Below are 21,949 nucleotides of genomic sequence, written 5' to 3'. Positions count from 1 at the left end.
AGTCTCTACACATCAGCCACTGTAGTCTGACTTCCTTTTACAGTAAAAGGGTTGTACACTCATCTCCTGTGCCCATGTTTTTCATTTGCATAACTACTGCAAATAGGTTCCTGTTGCATGTTTATTCTTCAAGTCACTGGTTCACTCCCTATATTTCTGTTTAGATAATAAAACTACCAAAATCCCTTTTACTTATGTAGCTATAATCTCAGGTGGCTTCTGCTAAAGTATTTTGGTTAAAAGACTGTAGAGCTTTTTTTTTTTTTTAATAATTCTTCAGGCTTTTAAATTGAATAGAAAAAATTCTGACTTAGAATCCAGACTTAATTGTAAATGTGAGTTGACTGTGTCCCTGGGAGTTATGGAAAGATAAAACACAGTTTAGACAATGACATGCAGAAATATAATTTCACATGCCAAAAAAAAGACACAAGATTGACTGGTACACCCAGTAATGAAAGATGTTAAGCTTAAATTGCCATCCTATAATTTTCTGCTTTAAATACGTGACTGTGTGCACGCTAAGAAAGTATCTTCCAGGCAAGAGCATTTGACCTCATTAAGACAGAACTGTTGTTCCTCAGTTGCCTGTACGTGTTGCGTACAGAAGGGAATCTGTAGTAAAACCCATGTTTTTTAACAGAGGGAAAACTACTGCAGATGAAGATGAAAGAAAATCAGTTTTAAGAGTATGATTACCAAAATCATATGTTCAGAAGCACACAGTCCACAAGATCCAGTTATTTGATCTTTTCTTGTAAGCAAGAAAGCAAAGTAGCAAAATCTATTCCAAAACAGCCCTTTTCCAATAGGTCTTCAAGTTAAGAGGGTCCTAAGGTCTAATCTCCTTCTAAGGAGCATTATTTTAATTCTGTCTTTTACAGTCACATTAAAATCTAGGGCTTTATTCATACAGACAAAATCTCTGAATGCAAATGCACTTTGAACAATGTATAAGGCAAAAGTAACTTGAGGACAACTCCTGTTCTGTAATCCCTGAATCAGATCTGCCAATTAATGGTCAGCCCCACTGATTTTTTCATCTGGTATTAGGGGGCATGCAAGTCATCACTGCCATTTCAAGTTAAAATCCAGAATTTGCCTTCTCCTTCCTTCCAACAACAGTTCATGTCAGCTTGAATTACACATGCATAACACAAAGTCAAAGCCTTACTCTGTGGTAAGCAGGTCAGGTTTATTTTTCTGCTGTGAGCTACTTTAATAAAAAGATTGGAATGCTAATTCAGGCCTTCAAGTCCCTATTAGTTAAGGGCCTCTGGGTAGCGCTTTCTTGGCCTTTTGAGAAAGGGGAAAAAAAAAAGCAAGCAAGCAACTTGGCTACTACAGTGTAGATCTCAACTATGCTGAAATGTTTGGTTTTGCCAGCTCTCTTATTATACAGCTTGTTTGTGCAAGTCACAGCAAAAACGGACTCGGCTTGTGCTAAGAAAATAGCACAGTGCTTCACAGTGTGATGTTATTGCCTGATAACCATCAAGGGGAGGCTCAAAGCAATGGCAATGAAACAATGAGGAGCAGCCAAGAGTGGACAAATTCTGAAATTCAGAAATAGCTGAAATAGCATATTGCTCTTCTGGGACGAAAAGCACCTCACATTTTCATGGCCTCCTCAAGGGAACCCTTTTCAATTCTTTCCTATCGCCATTACCAAATCCAAATCACACAAGCCTCTACAGACTGAGGGTTTTCCTTTGAAATGTGCTGAAGACTTTAGCAAAGACAGCTTTAGGTCAGTTTGCACCCTTCTTTACTCTTTCTCGGCACAGTGTTATTTTGCAATTTGCCAGCATTCTTAGATGGCACCGTTGTAAAGGGAACCTCCAGGAATACTAAAACTCCTAAGAGACAAACCAGCTCCTGGTAGTGCACTGCCTTCATGTTAGTTCTTTGGGATAGCGTATGTTCTGGCATCATATCGTTTCTTTGATCAAATAATTCTCCCAACACTTCTTGCATGGTGACTCTCTCCTTGAGAGACAGCTCATCATTTCATACCGTACTCCTTACCTGCCGGGTTTCTTGAGGCCGTGGGGATGTCTAGGGGAAGAGGAAGCTTCTCCAAACCTGGTTAACTACATAAAGATTTGTACTGACTCTGCACCAATGAATTCTGGTTCACATATGAAAATCCCTTCTCCCAACTTTGTGGGATACTTAGAATAATCTTGTCTGATCTGCTTCAGGTTTCAGAGGCTTTTCATCTGGTCTCTTAAAAGACTGCATTTCCTCTGAGAAGAGGAGAGTGACAGAAGTAACTGCTGAAGGAACTAATTTCCAAATAGCTTATTCCAAATCTGGGAAGATTCCTTTATTCCATTAAAATACTTTCATTATCAAGAAGACAGAAACTGAAAAAAAAATGAACACATTTTTATATTTTCTGCTTTACATCTGAGTTTGAAAGTGCAAGATGGCTTCTTCAGCTTTAAAAATGGCTACTACAATTAGTCCCTTTGCTAACAATTTCAAAAGAATGGCAGAAGATTGGCTTTTTTCCCCAAGATGAGGATGAATCATGTTGTTAGGACAATGTGTGATGCCACCAAAGGCAGAAGGCTGTAGCAGTGGTTGTTTTGTAGGGCTGGGGATTGGTTTTCCTCCTTGATGTGGTTCATACCCTCTTCAGTAGACGTAAGTATCAATCTGGTACTTACTGCTCCCGAGTTTGTTATTAGAGCTCCTGTTCTGCAAGCTTCACTTTTCCAAATTTCTGCTTGCTGGCAGAGGCCAGTTACAATCCAGTCAGACTGCCTCTGGAACACACCTTGAAAGCCTGCCTGTACTGGGAGCGAGTGAGCGAAAATATGAGAGCAAATGAGAGAGAGAGAGAATGAGAATGGGAATGAGAATCAAAATGAGAATGAGAATATGAGAGAGAGAAAAGCGGGATGGGGGGGCAGCTCTCTATCACTAGAAGAAAGCAAAACCATTCCAATGGCCTAGTTTCTGCTCCCCCTGTATGTTCCTTGGCTTGCCAGGGACTTAAATTGTCTCAGCACAGGCATGTTGCTGATGTGGTCAAAGACTGCTTAGCCTTCTGCAGTGAAATAAATCTTGCCCTAGCAAACTATGTCCTGTTGCAGCACTTTTCCTGCTGTTCTACAACCTGATGTTGAGGTTATCAACATCACATTCACACTTCCTCCTTTCATACAGATCTTTTCATAGACCTTCCAAAAAGTATTTTCCATTAATCATCCCTTGGATACCCATGCACACCAGTGCTATCACCATAGAAGAAACCTTGACACAAGTAACCAGTGACTAATGCCACTCTGTCTCAAGAATTTAAGTAGAATTCCTCCTTGAACTCATCTGCAGAGTCATAGGCACTGTCTAGACTTCCCTTGATGCCAGCTTCTGATAATCCTGCTTTGAAACTTTGACTCATTAGCATTCAACACTTGTTCTTGCCTGTTACTGTTCCCGTTCCTTCTTTCTGAAATGGTAAGATGAGACTTTTTGTTCTGGAGGAATCAAAACTAAATCTGAACAACTTCTGATATTCCTTCTTTCCATAGAAAGACTGGAAATCAAGTAATAGAAAAAGATGAGGAAAAAACTAAGTAGTCATAACAATTTTTTTCTAGATTTCACTAGGAGGGGATATAGTGAATCTCATGAAGACAGTTCTAAACAATTGCTGATATTAACTCACTATCAGAGAAGGCAAAGGCCCCAGTTATTTAAAAGCATCTCTCTTTTGAAAGACAAAAAGGGCAACAGCTCTTGTAGCTGAGACCAAGAAATACAAGTTAGTCAAGAGGACCATGGGCCTTTAAGCAGGTATGTGGGAACAGTGTGTACAATACAGAAAACCTAATTGTTCCTTCTCTACCAGGATTTTACAGTAACATAACTGTTATGTATGTTTTGCTATTTTCTCCAGATAATCATTTTAGTAGCAAAGGTAGCGTGGGATTTATGGAGTAGGTGATTATTATATACTTGCAGTTGATGCCCAAAGGCAGTGATGGCATAAACACTGAGTTAGGCACTAGCAGAGATCTGGATGGTATCAATGCTAATAAGCTACAACATTATTTACAATAAACCTGACACAGACACCAAAAAGGTCTGTTACCTTTGTTGTAAAGGCTGTACCACTATAAAAACTCCAAAGGTACGTTATGAAATTCAGCATTTCACTAACCAAACAAGCAATCATTTTTAATTGCAGATCACAATACTATTTGTGTGCAAAAACCATCTTATTTGTCTAACATAATATATTTATGTTGTTAGGGGTTTTGTTTGTTCTGTTTTTAATCTGGTAAAACAGGGTATTTCTGTTTCATCTTATTGCTGAGAACTGCTATGTTTTTTTAGACTGCCTAACTTAAGGCATTGCTTAATCTTTAACAAATTTGTATTACTGTGCAAGTCTAGTGAGACTGATTCAGTTTGCTGTAAGAATGACCAAATGCAACCAAAATCTGTGGGAATTTTTCTTAATTTCACACAAACTGAATTTGTTCTCCTTCTACAAGTATCTTTCTTTTCCTGCTTATTTGTAAATTAGAATGAAACAATGTTGTGCTATCAGTGGACCCCAGATAGTTTGAAAAGAACCTATTTCTAGCTGTTTGCATTTCTCATAAATTGCTAAACTTCAGCCTCAGATACCTGTAATCTTTATCTGGCATCCCTATTCCTAATTCTTTATTTAAGGTTGAAATACAACTCTTATTTAGGCACTCACTTAGATCAGCAAACATAAAAGCAAATGACTTGATGGACTCAGGGTGTCACTTTCAGTTATTTTACGTGAACATTTTTTTTTCAATTCCTGCCAAATTTAAGGCCATATAAAATTGACCCTTTTGAGTCAGGATCACATAAGTCCAATTGTCTTGTTTTAATGCCATTTCTAACTACCTATTTAATTTCAAAAGAAAAACCTAAATGCTATCAGTTATATGATGGACTGGATATGTAGTGGGAATTTGAATCACATTATCACACAACCTCTCAGCCACATTACGCAGCTGTAAACCTCCAAATCTTGGCATACCTGGACATTTGTATCCCTGGTGACTACTAATATTTTGGTCATTGTTATCTTTGCACATCTGGGTTCCGGTCTGTCATTGAAGTCCAACACATAATCCATAGTAGAAAAGCAAAAATTAGTTAAGGCTTGCCAGCCACATATGCTGTATCCAAAGCCAATAATTTGCTGTAAATGCATGGGCCAGGAAGAGGCTTTGTGAGTTCAGTGCACAGCCAGAGCAGGTTGTTATATGTAATTTTGTACAGAAAACTAATCGGTCTAATTTTGCAGTTCATTAGTCCATATGACAATTCTGTCTCTGTTAGAAGGCCTCCCTACTATCTCTCATACTTAAATATACATTAGAAAAGCTATCAATTTGTTCTTGCCTACCTCATTTATTCTTCTTGTAATGTTAGCCTTTACTTTTTTATATTTTTTATTTAAATCAATGGTGTTTTTTTCTACCAGTCAGTTCCTTCCCTTTTTTCCCTTATTTTATTTTGCTTTTTGAAGAGCTTTGATTGCTAATCAACATTCATCAACTGTTTTCCCTCTGTTCTCATGATGTATTCAGTTCCTCACAGGAAAAATGGCTGTCTGTTCAGATTTCAGTGATTAGGAAGCTTTTAAATATTCATGGTGATTATTTAGCACTTCTGCTGTTTATCATATAGAGCCTCACTATGTTATATTTTGCAAAACATCTGTATATGGAAAAGTGGGGTCATCCCACAATGAATATATAATCTAAATAGCAAACAAATAAGCAAGCAGTATCTTTACTCTTTTTACTCTAAAAAGTACTAACAGTCTTGAGGTTTCTTTTCTTGGTGGATTTCTCAAATGTCCTCAAATCGTTTAGCTTCTTGACTGATCCATCCCTCCCTTACATGTATCAAACAAGTTGCTCTAATACTGACAATTCAGAATGCCTCTTTTTCATCTTTTCTACTTCAACGTGTAGTTTCCAGGCAAGTCAATCTCTTACTTGTAGCTAGCAGAAAAAAAAAGCCAGCCTATAATTTAAAAATGTGTCACAGGCAGCATAATTTCTGTAAAGCATCTAAGATTTACTGGCAGTATTGTATAAGAAATGCACTAAGCTTTACATTAAACACTATCTGTTCTGAGATTAGGCACTGCTTAGTTACGGCCATATGACAGATACCAAAAAAGAGGAATTCTTTATCATCTACTTCAGCCCTAACAATACATTGTGAATTATCTCTTTTTAGGGAATCAAAAAACCTTTTACTGAAGTAATTAAAGCCAACATTGGAGATGCACAGGCAATGGGACAGAGGCCAATCACCTTCCTCCGTCAGGTAAGAATATTATAAAATATTATTCTGGATTTTTTATTCGATTACCAAGAATGCCTTAAAATCTGTCTGATGTGTATTAGTAAAAATGATTCCCTAGATGCACTTAGACTTAAAATAGTTCTTTCGTAAAGAATTAGAAATTTTTATTTCTGAGACGAAGTCCTATACCTTGCTTGCTGAGTGTCCTCTTTCAACACAGTAGCTTTCCTTACTTTTCAGATCATTCCCCATCCATACTTTCTTCTACCACTTCTATGTTATCATTCAGCACATTCATTATAAATAATGCACTTCAAAAAATAAAGTGGTTGTCTTCAAAGAACAAAGCAAATGCTTTTCTTCATCTGACAGTATACTTTAAGATCTGCATGCAGTTGGGTGCAACTAGTTGTTTTGTTGCTGATTTTGCACATTTTACCTCTGGGCAAGCTAATTGGTAGGTTAACTTTTAGGAAAGACTACAACAGAATCCACATTTGTATCTTACTCCTAAAACACAAGCAAGATTTAAAACTAGTATTATGTTATTTACTGAGCATCCCTTACACACACATGTAAAATCCTCAGTCTATAATAATGTAAATTCAGACAGTTCCAGGACGAACTGAAGCCATATCAAACTGGGGGTCCAGGTGATGAGATTAGAAAATTGAGCTATACAGCAAACTGTCAGCAAACTAGGAAGACCAGAGCTTCTTACAAATTATTCAGATCCAATGTTATTAAAGAAAATACTGGGTAAATGGGAAATCCTCTCTCCCCATAACCGTATGCACGCATGGATTTTAGTCATTGTCCCACAAGATGACAACAGCCTTTCCATATTACCAATTCTTAGCCAATTCTTTAGTCATTGTGCCACAAGATGACAACAGCCTATCCATATTACACCATGTAAGCATAAAAATGAGAGAGAGACTGGAACAAATTAAGCTGATCTGAAGCAAGATCTCTAGATTCTTTGTGTCTTACATTCCTTCATAAACTTAATTCTGCTAGGTCATGTTTCTACTTTTACTATGTTCTATATCACCACTTCTTTTTTAATTAAATATTTTCCACAAATTCAAATTAGTAATAACTATAAGTTATTTTTGGGAAGGATTATTAGAACATGCAACTGGAACTTCAAAATTTGACTGTATGTCTCAGTTCTGCTCCATATTTAAACTCTTGATTTCTTGTCAATAAAGTGGGCTAGTAATACACAAAGAGTGGAGGATAGAGCTATTTAGAGAAAACATGCATAAATAACTGTGTGTTACTCTGTTTGCACTATGCATAGCTCACCTGGACTCCAATCTTCACTGTCCATAATACAAATAGTTAATAATTCTACAACTGTTTTTATCAGCAGAAGTTGGAACCTGGTAAGATTTCTTCATTTCTGTAAGCACTACCCTTAAAAAAACAACTGCAAACTCTTCAGCAATAATCTTTGTTTTAAATTAGCTAGTATCTGTGATCTTAATTTCCAAGGAAAGTTAACAGTAATATTACCAACTTAAAATAACCATTGAGAAGTGGCCAATTTACATTTTCTTGGCACTCTAGGTAGTGGCACTGTGTACATACCCAAACCTGTTGGACAGCCCAAGTTTTCCAGAAGATGCCAAAAACCGAGCCAGAAGGATCTTGCAGGGTTGTGGAGGAAACAGCTTAGGTAAGTGTCTGTTTCAAGTTGCTCCTGTTGGTATTAGAATCAACAAAGGTACTTTCAATATGTGCAGTGCTGAAATTTCTTAATCGTGTTTTATATGATTACAAGTCAAATGGGAGATGGCCTCAGGCAAAATGATAGGGGGGAAGCTCATAGTGCTGCCTACTGATAAGCAGTGACTAATAGTGCAACTTTTTGAGACTTGTCCCAGAAGAGGAAAAGATGATGATTATACAGTTATGGAGCCCTCGCCACAATAACATCTAGGCATAACCCTAAACAGAATGCTGAGCTTTTTTGCATTAGAAAGGTAAGTGGCAGAGAGTACTAGTGAAGCTTTGTTACTGTTCTTATGACATCTGTTAATCCTGGGCTCTGACAGCTGTGCCTTCTGCTAAGTCTAGGTGGGGCTGTTTACAATTTTATCATCTCTAGATGCTTCTCTGCCAAGGAGTTTACTGTCCCTGTAATGATGGTATCAACAAACAATATATGTCCATCTCAGCTGATCCAGGTCACAGTCCTGTATCATAATTTTGAAACATCAGTCCAAGTATGTTTGTCAGGATATGAACTGGGATATCAGAAACTCAGGTACCAAGGTGATAATGCTCTGCAAAGGGAAAGCTACACAGCTGAAAAGTGGTAGCTTTTTACTTAGCCAAGATAGTTTTAACTGAAGATGTTAAAGCCCTATTTCTCCAAGGTAAAATAACCCTTGAAAGAACTAAAGAACTCTGTTCTTCAACCACGGTTCCTGCAAGACTATATGTATAATATACACATAAATAAGTACAAACTTGCATATTCAGTAGAGAGAAAATGGAAGAGACAAATTCTTTATCATCTAGTACCTGTACTGCCTACTTGTACCTGGGAAATGCCACTAGAATTTCTACTCTGCAGATAGTGTTACAGCTGCTGGGTACGGCAAAGAATCTGGCACACTTAATTACCCTCTTTCAGGGAGGCTAACAGTGACATTTCAGAGTACGTATTACAGTAATGGGCATATTTCTTAATCTTTGTGATTGCAGTGTCTATTTGCACTGGCATATTTTGAGAGTAGGTGCTGTGAAACTTAACAAAATAAACAAAACCTAAATAGTGGTTACGTTAGCAGTATTTCAGCCTTGGACTATTCCTAACAACACAGCCCAATACAGAATGTATTTTATCTTCACCTTTTTTTCATTGGTTTTGTTTCTATATGTAGAACATTAAAAATACATTTATCAAAGCTGAGAAGTTCCTCTACCTCCATGAATTCCTTTCCTGGCTTACTTTGGATTAATTAATCCACATAGTACTAGTTGTCATGTAAGAGTTACTGGGGATACATTTGAATTTTGCCTCAATCTTCCTCTGTAGTGATATTCAAATTCAGGGACATGGTAAGAGTTCTCAGAATGCTGAGTCTTGGCCCCATGCGGGAGTGAAATGAAAGGAATTCAGCCTTGCATGATATTTCAGAAATATGTTGAGTCTGTACAAAATCCCCTTTTAGGCAGAAGATAACACATTTCAGGTAATTTGCGTTAGCTCAGTAGAAGCTGAGAGAGTAGGCTTGAAACAGTTGCAATATTCAAATAAGATTATCATTCTGAATCCACTCTTTTAATTTCAGTGGATAAATTGAAGTTCTGTAAGTAACTGGAGTCTAAATGATTTTTTTCCTGGTATGATAGAACAACTGTCCCTCCAAATTCCTGAGAACTAAAACCACTGTAGACCTTACTGATCTGCTGTACTGGTTTATGCCTTCCCTCCACCCTCCCTGTTTCCAGTATCATGTATCAGCCCCTTCTCTTGGCCTCAGTTGCTCATCAGACTCTGTACAGCACTCCATAAACATGCAGTCTGAGGGAAGTGGATGTGCAGCTGAATGGAAGTTACTCCTATCACGTTGTTGGTAGTCTGACAACTTACTGCTGTTCTCTTCATGGCTGAGAAGGAGAAATTTGCTTTCTTGGGAAAAAGCAAAGTTCAAAAACTGATCCCTCCATGTAGCTTTAAGTGCTGTGTTGTGTTCTAATAGAACCTTATTTTCAAAAAATTTGTCAATCCAACACAGAAGTGGCTTCACTACATATGGTCAAGCTATTAGAAGCATTGTACCCACATCTATACTGGCCTATTTAAATGTATTAATTGCAAAGTTAATATGAATGTCTTGACCTCTGGATATGAACTAGAATAACCTCACTTCCAATGAATGTTCATTTGGCAAAACCCTACTCATAGTATTGAGTCTTGCTACTTCCATACTATGTATGAAGGCTCAGATATGTCCTCAACTTCTGTGTGTTCAAATACTCTGGGATTCCTTTGACACCACTTACTTTGCATGTGGGATAACTGTCATATCTTTCCAGGCAGTTGAGAAATTTATCCCTTCCTATATATAAAAACGTCTAATATATGCACATGCAGCTTTTTGGGTTGGGTTTATTTATTTGCATCCCACAGTGCAAACAGATGGATTCTAGTCAAAGCTATCAATTGAGTACAATTAAGTGTAGAAGACCTGAAAATTGAATTCAGGTCTTCTGTATAACACAGAATCACAGAATCACACAGGTTGGAAAAGACCTTTAAGATCATCGAGTCCAACCGTTAAACTAGCACTACCAAGACCACCACTACACCATGTCCCTAAACCTCATCCAAACGTCTTTTAAATACTTCCAGGGATGGTGACTCAACCACCTCCCTGGGCAGCCTGTTCCAATGCTTGATAACCCTTCCAGTGAAGTAAAATTTCCTAATATCCAGGCTAAACCTCCCCTGGCGCAACTTGAGGCCATTTCCTCCTGTCCTATCACTTGTTACCTGGGAGAAGAGACTGACACCCACCTCGCTACAACCTCCTTTCAGGTAGTTGTAGAGAGCGAGAAGGTCTCCCCTCAGCCTCTGCTTCTCCAGACTAAACAACCCCAGTTCCCTCAGCCGCTCCTCATAATACTTCTGCTCTAGACCCTTCACCAGCTTCGTTGCCTTTCTTTGGACACACTCCAGCACCTCAATGTCTCTCTTGTAGTGAGGGGCCCAAAACTGAACACAGTATTCAAGGTGCAGCCTCACCAGTGCCGAGTACAGGGGCATGATCACTTCCCTACACCTGCTGGCCACACTATTTTTGATACAAGCCAGGATGCCATTGGCTTTCTTGGCCACCTGGGCACACTGCTGGCTCATATTCAGCTGGCTGTCAACCAACACTCCGAGGTCCTTCTCTGCTGGGCAGCTTTCCAGCCACACACCTGGGCACACTGCAGGCTCATATTCAGCCAGCTGTCAACCAGCACCCCCAGGTCCTTTTCCACCAGGCAGCTTTCCAGCCACTCTTCCCCAAGCCTGTAGCGTTGCATGGGGTTGCTGTGGCCCAAGTGCAGGACCCAGCACTTAGCCTTGTTGAACCCCATACAATTGACCTCAGCCCATCAATCCAGCCTGTCCAGGTCCCTCTGCAGAGCCTTCCTCCCCTCAAGCAGATCAATACTCCCGCATAACTTGGTGTCGTCTGCAAACTTACTGAGGGTGCACTCGATCCCTTTGTCCAGATCATTGATAAAGATATTAAGCAGGACTGGCCCCAACACAGAGCCCTGGGGGACACCGCTTGTGACCAGCCACCAACTGGAGTAAACTCCATTCACCACCACTCTTTGGGCCCAGCCATCCAGCCAGTTCTTTACCCAGCAAAGAGTACACCCGTCCAAGCCATGAGCAGCCAGTTTCTCCAGGAGAATGCTGTGGGAAACCGTGTCAAAGGCTTTGCTGAAGTCCAGATAGACAACATCCACAGCCTTCCCCTCATCTACTAGGCAGGTCACCTTGTCGTAGAAGGAGATCAGGTTGGTCAAGCAGGACCTGCCTTTCCTGAACCCATGCTGGCTGGGCTTGATCCCTTGGTTATTCTCTACATGCCATGTGATGGCACTCAGGATGATCTGCTCCATCAGCTTCCCCGGTACCGAGGTCAGGCTGACAGGCCTGTAGTTCCCCGGGTCCTCCTTCTGGCCCTTCTTGTAGATGGGTGTCACATTTGCTAATCTCCAGTCAGCTGGGACCTCCCCAGTTAGCCAGGACTGCTGGTAAATGATGGAAAGGGGCTTGGTGAGCACATCTGTCAGTTCCTTCAGTACTCTCGGGTGGATCTCATCAGGCCCCATAGACTTGTGAATGTCTAAGTGGTACAGCAGGTCACTAACCATTTCCCCTTGGATTATGGGGGCTCCATTCTGGTCCCCATCCCTATCTTCTGACTCAGGGGGCTGGGTACCCAGAGAACAATTGGCCCTACTATTAAAGACTGAGGCAAAGAAGGCATTAAGTACCTCAGCCTTTTCCTCATCCTTGGTCACTGTGTTCCCTCCCCCATCTACTAGAGGCTGGAGATTCTCCTTAGCTCTCCTTTTGCTGCTAATGTATTTGAAGAAGTATTTTCTGTTGTCTTTTACGGCAGTAGCCAGATTGAGCTCTAGCTCAGCTTTGGCCCTTCTAATTTTCTCCCTGCACAACCTCGCTACACCTTTGTAGTCCTCTTGACTTGCCTTCCCTTTCTTCCAAAGGTCGTAGACTCTCCTCTTTTTCCCCGAGTTCTAGCCAAAGCTCTCTATTCAGCCAGGCCGGTCTTCTTCCCTGCCGGCTCATCTTTCGGCACCTGGGGACAGCCTGCTCTTGTGCCTTTAGGACTTCTTCCTTAAAGAATGTCCAGCCTTCCTAGACTCCTTTGCCCTTTAGGGCTGCCTCCCAGGGGACTCTGTCGACCAGTCTCCTAAACAGGCCAAAGTCTGCCCTCCGGAAGTCTAAGGTGGCAGTTCTGCTGACCCCCTCGTTGCTTCTCCAAGTATCAAAAACTCTATAATTTCATGATGACTCTGCCCAAGATGGCCTCCAACCATCACATTGCTCACAAGTCCTTCTCTGTTCGTGAACAAGAGGTCCAGCGGGGCACCTTCCCTGGTTGGCTCACTCACCAGCTGTGTGAGGAAGTTATCTGCCACACACTCCAGGAACCTCCCAGACTGTTTCCTCTCTGCTGCATTGTATTTCCAGCAGACATCCAGTAGGTTGAAGTCCCCCACAAGAACAAGGGCTAGTGATTGTGAGGCTTCTCCCAGCTGCTTATAGAATAGTTCGTCTGTCTCCTCATCCTGGTTGAGTGGTCTGTAACAGACTCCCACCACAATATCTGCCTTGTTGGCCTTCCCCCGATTCTTACCCATAGACACTCAACCCTGTCATCGCCATCATTAAGCTCTAAACTATCCAAACACTCCCTAACATACAGGGCTACCCCACCGCCTCTCCTGCCTTGCCTATCCCTCCTGAAGAGTTTATAGCCATCCATCGCCGCACTCCAGTTGTGCGAGTCATCCCACCATGTTTCCGTGATGGCAACCATATCATAGTTTTCCTGGTGTACAATGGCTTCCAGCTTCTCCTGCTTGTGGCCCATGCTGCATGCATTGGTGTAGAGGCACTTCATCTGGGCTGTCGTCCGTGTCTCCTTCATAGAGGAACACTCCGTGTGTGCTTTGAGGTGTTTCACTGGCATTTCCCTCTTGGCTCCTATTGCCTCAGTATCCCCTAGCTCAACTCTGTACAACTTCAACTGTGCCCCAGTGTACCCCGCACATCTCAGAGACACAGGCTGAGTGCCCTCGCTGGCACCCGCTCCCTCTAACCGTGGCACGTCGTCCCTCGGCTTCTCTCGAGCAAGCCTGATATTATCCCCTTCCCGCTTCGAGTCTAGTTTAAAGCTCTGTCGATGAGCCCTGCAAGCTCCTGAGCAAAGATTCTCCTTCCTCTTTGAGAAAGATTAATCCCATCAGACGCCAGCAAACTTGGTGCTGTGTAGGCCATCCTGTTATCGAAAAAGCCAAAACCGTGGTGATGAAACCAGCCACAGAGCCATGAGTTAATAGATTGGGTACCTTCTAGTGTGACTGCCCACAACTGGAAGGAGAGAGGAGAAAATAACCTGTGCCCCAGAGTATATCCTCACTGAGTCATGGGACTCAGCCCTCAATGGAGCACAAGACAGAATGACAGCTTAGGTTTGTCCTCCTACTTTAACAGCAGCTTCCTAGCTGTGGTCAAAGACCCATGTATAAACCAAATATAACTTTTAGTAAAAGTAAACATTTAGGACATCAGGGAACTTTGTGCCCTGAATTACCATTTTGTCCCATGCAATTGTGCAGTACTTGCAAAGGTTCTTTGTCTTTATAAATTATGCTTTCACAGAAGTATTATCAGGCAGACTACTAGCATATAACTGAGTGATGAGAGTTAAGTCAGGCACAATTATTCCACTCCACCCAACAAGCAAAGAAGATTCTGCAGCTTCATGACAGTGTCCTAAATTAGATCTACACTTGTCACTTCATAGTCCATCAATCTTAGGCTTCATAGCTTGAATCCATTCCTCACCTGGGCTTAGGCTTATTTTTACTCTTTATTTGTTGCACATGCTCAGCAATGATGCACACAGGCATCTAACATCTTACTTTATTTCAGATTGTTAGTTGTGCTCTGTAACCTGCACATGAGGCTTATAGACTGGGGTGATCCTAGATGTTTCCGCTACAAGTAACTGAAAAGTGGTTGTGGGAGATGCTGTGGGGGGTGAGAGAAGCACTTTAGGATTTTTTGGGTTTCAGACTGTGGGAGAAAATGGTACTATATTATTTTAATATTGCAAATAGAAATCTTATTTTCATCATAGATTCAAAGAAGTTATTTTCCTTTCTATTGCACATGCTACCTCTGTTCCTTGTTCCTATTACTTAAATAGGTGTTGGTTGACTTTCTGAAGTGGTTTTCGACATAAAGAAAGCAACTGGGAGATAGATAGTCAAAATGGGATTGCTGTCCCAGTTTGCAAAGTAGGCTTTAAATCCTACTTTTTACCAAACCAGTATATTATTTTTGTATTTTAGTGATACTTATTATATTTGTCTAATTCCAAATGAATTATTTTGCTCTATGAACAAACCAACGCCCTTTCCTACTCCTTGAAAAAAAAAAACCAATCCTGGGGATCCAAAGCCCTCATATATACAAACTACTTCATACAATACTAGCTCAGGAGTTTTGCTAGCAAACAGAAAATCTGATGTTCATTGAACTCAATTCTCATCTCATTCTCTATTTTTCACAGGATCTTACAGTGCCAGTCAAGGTATAAATTGCATCCGTGAAGATGTTGCTTCATATATTGAAAGAAGAGATGGAGGGGTTCCTGCAGATCCAGATAACATATATCTTACCACTGGGGCAAGTGATGGTATTGCTGTAAGTGTTAAAGTTAAACCTGTCTCTTCGTGGTATAAATTATAATTTATCAGTTACCTTTGGAAATACAGATGTCTGTTGAACATCTGGTCTCACAAACTCCTGAGTTTGATCTAACAGATACTGAAGTCACATTAAGTGGATATCCAGTACATCCAATTATGTGAATGTAAGACGCCAGCTAAGAAACAAGCGCATGGAGACAAAGTCTCTTAATATACATTAACTTGTACCTTTTGTAAAGGTAGTATAAACTACATAGGTGCCTAAATATAAATTTAGGAGATTCAGACCATTCAGACTAAATAATGGTGTCCTCAGTGGTTAAGATACATAAGCACTGAAGATTAGAGGGTATGAATCAGTGGCAGAGAGAAGAGGGAATGACCTTGCAGGTAAGACGTCTCAGCAGCTCTTCTTCCTAGTAAACTCTCTGCTAGTGCAGATTAATGCCAGTGAAAATCCCAAAGATCTATTTCAGTAGCCAGCCTGTTTGGGAAAAACTTCAGGTTTTGGCTTCAACCAAGGTTCAAAGATGGTCCTCTGTTAAGACAGGAATAACTGTCTCTATTAGAATTTTCCTTTACACAGACACATTTACTGATATTACAACAACCAGCAGTTCTTTGCTTTTATTAAGGCAGCCTTTTATAGCTTGTTTGTAAAAGTTTTTTTTTTTTAAATGACATCTAGTGGCAGAGTTCAGAATAACAATGTTCTGACATGAACAGTTCTCCAGATGTCTTTAGTGAATTGGTTTTCCAGAGTTTATGATGCCAAGTGTTATACTGGCAGCTTGTCAGGAATGGCAGCGTAGCATACAAAATCTGTACCATGCTTATTTGATTTCACCAGTGATGAAAATTCAGCAGTACGATGAGTCTCATTATTTGGCACTTCCAAGAATAAAACAACTATTGTTTCATAACTTGGGGGACAGAGGGTGTTAAAGAGTTTTTAAATTTGCATTTGGTCCTGATTATACATTTTGGATGCTTGGTATTTTTAAACTAGTGGTGGGTACAAAATTATGTTGATTCTAAATCATTAGCTTAGCAGCTGAGTTAGTATGTGATGAGAGGCACAGCAAGGCAGATTTTGCTCTAGAACCAACATGAAATTTAAAGGATACCGCTGTTATATCTGAAGAGATATTTTTGTTTTTACACTATCAATTATGTGTTGATAAGGATGCCTGCTTTGATTGCACATGTACTTCAGAGTTCTCCCTTGATTATAAAGGCAAGAAATCTCTCCACTTCCTGCACCAAATGCACTCTTTTATTTAATTCACATGTAAAAAGCCTACACATAGACACACACAGACACACAGCTGTTGGGCACAGGTAAATCCTCTGGACTGACCTTAGCACAAGCATTACATTTCTGTCTGTATCTTCTGCGCATAAACTATGTATGATACATTAGATTTCCATCCCAAGACATGCAGACTCTTGGTCTCTTCTATTACTTGAAACCGTAATGCGAGTCTCTAGCTTTGTTCCCACCTCACCACAATTGCTCCTAATCTAAAACATGTCTCTGTTCCAAAGGAGAACCTCCACAGGCCCCAGTTCTAATTTCTGGTTATGTTTATTGGTGTCTTGTGTTTAGTGAGATAAAATGAGTGGAAGGCAACAAGCAACAACTAGCTGAGGCTTCTTTGCTTACAACTGGGCACAGCAGAAAAATAATAATCTTGATATTCCTGTTTCCAACTTTCCCTCTAGCCTTGTGCTCACAATGTTTTTCCTAAATTTTGCAGTTGATCAGACAAGACCTTTGGAAGCCGTGACATGCAGAGGAATTCCATTAAGCTGAGTTAGACCATCCTCACTCAGCCAGTAACTTAACTTGAAATAAATAAATGCCCTTTGATATGAGAAAATGACTGTATACTTCTGGAATAGAAATCTACCTTAACTCTAGATTTTTTAAGAAGGAAGAGCAGTAACTTATTCTAGAGTATACTACTAATTCTGGTGTGTGACTTTTTTTTTTTTTTAATTCCTACTTTTTCCCCAGACAATTTTAAAGATCCTGGTCTCAGGAGGTGGAAAATCCCGAACAGGAGTGATGATCCCTATACCACAATACCCCTTATATTCAGCAGTCATATCTGAACTAGATGCTATCCAGGTGAACTACTATTTGGATGAAGAAAATTGCTGGGCTCTAGATGTGAATGAACTTCGTCGCTCCTTGAATGAAGCTAAGGCATACTGCAATCCAAAAGTCCTCTGCATCATCAACCCTGGGAATCCCACAGGTCTACAGCAATTTTGTTTAATGGATGGGTTTTAAGACCAATTTTTTTTTTTCTTCTTTCATTCATTTGACATTGCAGGCAAATCCTAAATACATATCAAATAGATATGTAAAGCTGAATTCTAGAGATCAGTGCTCTAAGTAGGACAGTATGTCATACTTGTAAAAACTTATTTTCAGTATCATGGAACTCCAGGGATTTGGGAAGAGAGGAGGGAGCAGGTTCACTTCACTGGATCCCATTTAAAGCCACTGCTTCCACTGAACTTTTGCAGATTTGTGGAATGACTTTCAGTCACTTTTGGTCTTTATCAAGGATCTTGTCTCTGACATGGCCTGTAGCCTCTTGCCTCTGAGAGGCAATGACTACAGATACACTCTGAACCCAGGGGCAACCACTGCCTCCCTCAAAAGAATTTAGTTTTTTGAGTAGTTGAGGTTGATTAGTGAGAAACTAGCTTCCACTTAACCATCATGCGAGTATTTCAAATGATCAGTTATACACAGAGTACTCTTAATAAGTTATTGATTGATTACTGTATCTCACACTTCCTTTGCTTGAGATGGACTAAGTTACCATAATTGAACCATAATTGGTTCAACTGAACCATAATTCCTCCAAAAATGTTCCTCAATTTCACACTTAGTGAATTGAATTCTAAAATTCAATAGCATTTTTCATTTTTCTGAGAAAGGGGGATATCTTATTGAAAAGCTAGTAGTCTAACTAGGTCTGGGTGAAAAGATTGTATATATATGTTCCACTGACTTTCTTCTTGCTTTAAAAATCAAACTATAGGACAGGTGCAAAACAGAAAGTGCATTGAAGATGTGATACACTTTGCTTGGGAAGAGAAACTTTTCCTTCTGGCTGATGAGGTAATTGAATATTCTGTTCTCTCAAAAGCGCATCTAAGAGTACGCTTATGAGGTGTAATTTTGTTCCATGTGTGGTATTGGTATTTTTTAAGTACAGGGAACAGATTCTCTGTTATCATATTAAGACATGAACAAACATGCAAGATTCTTCATATCGGAGGATTAATATGAGAGGTGGCTTGATCTGGATTTGAACTAGAGAGAAAGTGTAGGGGATACAAGCAAGGAGACACAAGGAGGAACTCTGCTGGAACTGACCTATAAACCTATGAGATACTCAGACCACTTCAAATGAAAGAAACAGAAGAAAATCAATTTAAACATACAAGTAAAGGTCAAATTATACAAAGAAGCTCACTGTTCTTCCAAAGGCTAAACTATTAAGTATAGCCACATGAGATAAAATGTATCATTACAGTAAAACTATTACTTAACAAAGAACCTTGTGTCTTCTAACAGCTTTAAGTTTTGAGTGTTACCATAGTTTCTTCAGTTCAGATCTGGCTCTCTAAAAGGCCATCTTTTATCCTTAGTTGGGGGAACAGAGCACATTAATGTCTTCTGACTGTTCAGGTTTACCAGGACAATGTGTACTCTGAAGGATGCCAGTTTCATTCTTTCAAAAAGATTCTGTATGAGATGGGACCCGAGTACTATAACAATGTTGAGCTGGCCTCTTTTCACTCCACCTCTAAGGGATACATGGGCGAGTAAGTCTGCTTTAGTTTTTTTTAATTTCATCTTCCTCATTAATCTGGTTGGACAGCCGTTTCATGTTAGTGAGCTGAAGGTAATCTACTGTCTTCTATTAATTTTAACTAAAAACTATTAAGAAAAGGAAAACAAGCATTTACAGTGCAGAGTAATGGATTAGCTCAGTGGTTTTCAAAGTACCGAATAACAAATGTATTTATTTCAGACACCTAATGCTCAGTTCCACAAAGGTGAAATCCTACAGTCCTAAACTGAACCTGTGATAAAGGAAAATACGGTCTCCAACATTCAAAGGAACAGCTCAGGAATCACTGGGACGTTTGATATTACAAATGTTTGGGTTTGGTTGTTTTGGGGAGGAAAAGATGGAAGAAAAAGAATTTTCTGATTAAATGAATGCTGCTACAGCCATATGCTCTTGTTCTGAAGAGCAAACAATCCAAGTTAATCATTAACTTGCCTAACAGGAAGCTGCATGTACATGATTTTCTCTGTATGGGATACTAGGGCTTAATGACGTATCATTTAGTTCCATCTTAAAACATTATCAGTGTAGCAGCTGTTTCAACAACTTGTATGTTACATATTGTAAGATCCTCATTAATTGTCTTTCCACTTCTGCAGTTATTTTCATTGCTTTTCCAGTATTTATACACTTGAGGTTAACTGATCTTTTCTGTTCACTTTAATCACAGATGTGGCTACAGAGGAGGTTATATGGAGGTCATTAACTTGCACCCAGAAATTAAAGGACAGCTTGTTAAGCTGCTTTCTGTTCGCCTTTGTCCTCCAGTCTCAGGACAAGCAGCAATGGATATTGTAGTGAATCCGCCAATACCTGGAGAAGAATCTTATTCACAGTTCATAAAGGTCAGCAATAACATGATTGTTCTTTTGTGCATTTCCTAAACCTCTATAAGTATTGTGAACTCAAAATATGCACAGAGACCAGACTTCTTTCCTTTCTTCTTGGACAATCCTGTAATAACACCAATTTACAGAACTATGCAGAGTATTTTAAATTAACTCAATATGACTACCTTTAAAAATATTTTTTATTCCTTTTATGGTTCCTTTGTTTAGGAGCCAAAAAAAGCTAAGAAGGCATTATCAAATCAGCTTTCTTGCTGATAAATTCAACTTTTCTCCCGTGTTTAGCATGACAAAAATTTACTAAAATCTAAACAGGAGTGTAAGTTCAAATACAGTTATAAAATCAGCCTTGTTCTTAGGTATCCAGTGCCTCTATATACTGAAAAACATGGTATTCTGTATTGAAGTATACATATAGTTTCTCACTTGTAAAAAGGAAAGTGAATCTGGCTTAAGAAATTACAGTATTGAGTCAGATCAAAGGTTCAGCAAACATGGTCTCTAAAAATAGCAGAGTGGATGCTCAGAAGGAAGAATGTAAGAAGAGGGCATGCAGATAGAGACATCTGCAGATTATTGTCTTATCTACAACACTTTGTAGTTGTATCCTGCTAATGCCTTTTTGCATTGCTGTCTTTAAGAGTATGACTAGAATTTGGAACATCATTTGCTCTAATAGTTCTGCAAAACCCTAAAAGTCCTTAATTTGGGGAAAGCTTCTTGAAGCATCATAGTTTTCTCTGGCGTTTTTATTGCCCCTTGAAATATGTCAAACTGAACACCTTCCTTTTAAACAGGAGAAGGAGTCTGTTTTGAACAATCTTGCCAAAAAAGCCAAACTAACAGAAGACATGTTTAACAAGGTACCAGGAATTCACTGCAATACACTTCAAGGAGCTATGTATGCTTTCCCACGGATCTTTATTCCTTCCAAAGCCATTGAGGAAGCAAAGGTCAGTCAGTCATTTTTACCCCGATCCATTTTAACCTTCACACACTTGTGCCTGCCACTTCTAATGATGAATTTTTATTCCAGAGATAGAGTAAGCTCATGTAGTCACAAAAGCAGTACTTCATTGACTACGTATGATCTTAAATATAACATGACCTTTATTTTAAGAGAGGAAAACAAAACAGAGCATTTCATCACAGTGGTAAGGCTTCCAGGTTGAGAGTGTTACCCAAGGATGTTAGTGTTAAATAGATTAAGTCATAGGGTGGGCAAGTAGCTGGACCTGTGCAAATTCCAAATTGCTGCCCGCGCCCAGGTTAGGTAGGACAGCACGTGCAACAGGGATTGTGAATGGCAGTGTGCTACTGACCCTGCAAAAAAAGCCCCATTCAGCAAGTGTGGGAAAGAGGGAAGGAGATTTCCTTACAAATTTTACTTCTGTACAATACCTTTTTGTATTTGGGTCAGCAAGCTGTATTACTAAATGACAAGTCTTTTTGTTCCTAACTAGAGCTCCATTACCTAATGTGTAATATTCATTTTTTAAAGGGAATTTTATCAGCATAGCTGAGGACAAAAATAGGGCTGTTTTTCAGCTGATTATTTGATTAGGCATATAACCTGCATGTATTTAAGAACTTCCATAGTTATTAATCAGGGGACTTTCTAGTCGGCGGATAATTCAGGGGAAAATATAGTAACTGCCAACGGAACTGGAACACGCAGCTTTCAAATTAATTTCATCTTGTCAAATGTCCGTGGCTTAGATTTTTGTAAGTACAATTTTGAGACTTTTGACAAAAAGTTACAAGCAAGTCAAGGAGAAAACAAAAAATATCTAAAACCTTTCTTTTGAAGCAAGTGTTTTGTGTAGGTTCTTCAGCCTTGTTCCTCCATGAAGTACTGTTATTTAATTCACAGTGTGAACTGTCCAATTAGCAATTGTTCTTATCTTC

At 39.6% G+C, this 21,949-nt stretch overlaps 1 protein-coding gene and 1 long non-coding RNA gene across 2 annotated transcripts in view; one reads left to right on the top strand and one right to left on the bottom strand.

The window, feature by feature from the left end:
- GPT2 (glutamic--pyruvic transaminase 2) overlaps positions 1–21,949 on the top strand; it is a 31,449-nt gene that overhangs the window by 5,312 nt on the left and 4,188 nt on the right. Inside the window, exons 2-9 of the mRNA XM_072871776.1 lie at positions 6,253–6,342; positions 7,897–8,005; positions 15,174–15,307; positions 17,333–17,576; positions 18,375–18,454; positions 19,028–19,164; positions 19,864–20,038; positions 20,839–20,994. Of these exons, the coding sequence (XP_072727877.1) occupies positions 6,253–6,342; positions 7,897–8,005; positions 15,174–15,307; positions 17,333–17,576; positions 18,375–18,454; positions 19,028–19,164; positions 19,864–20,038; positions 20,839–20,994 (1,125 nt within the window). The remainder of the gene's footprint in view (positions 1–6,252; positions 6,343–7,896; positions 8,006–15,173; positions 15,308–17,332; positions 17,577–18,374; positions 18,455–19,027; positions 19,165–19,863; positions 20,039–20,838; positions 20,995–21,949) is intronic.
- LOC140656303 (uncharacterized) overlaps positions 7,917–21,949 on the bottom strand; it is a 20,655-nt gene continuing 6,622 nt past the window's right edge. Inside the window, exon 3 of the long non-coding RNA XR_012044044.1 lies at positions 7,917–8,029. This is a non-coding gene — a long non-coding RNA (uncharacterized lncRNA). The remainder of the gene's footprint in view (positions 8,030–21,949) is intronic.

Source organism: Ciconia boyciana, chromosome 9 (genome assembly GCF_034638445.1).
Source record: "Ciconia boyciana chromosome 9, ASM3463844v1, whole genome shotgun sequence".
NCBI lineage: Eukaryota > Metazoa > Chordata > Aves > Ciconiiformes > Ciconiidae > Ciconia > Ciconia boyciana.
The sequence above is the reverse complement of the archived record's forward strand: the minus strand, read 5'-3'. Positions and strand labels throughout refer to the sequence as shown.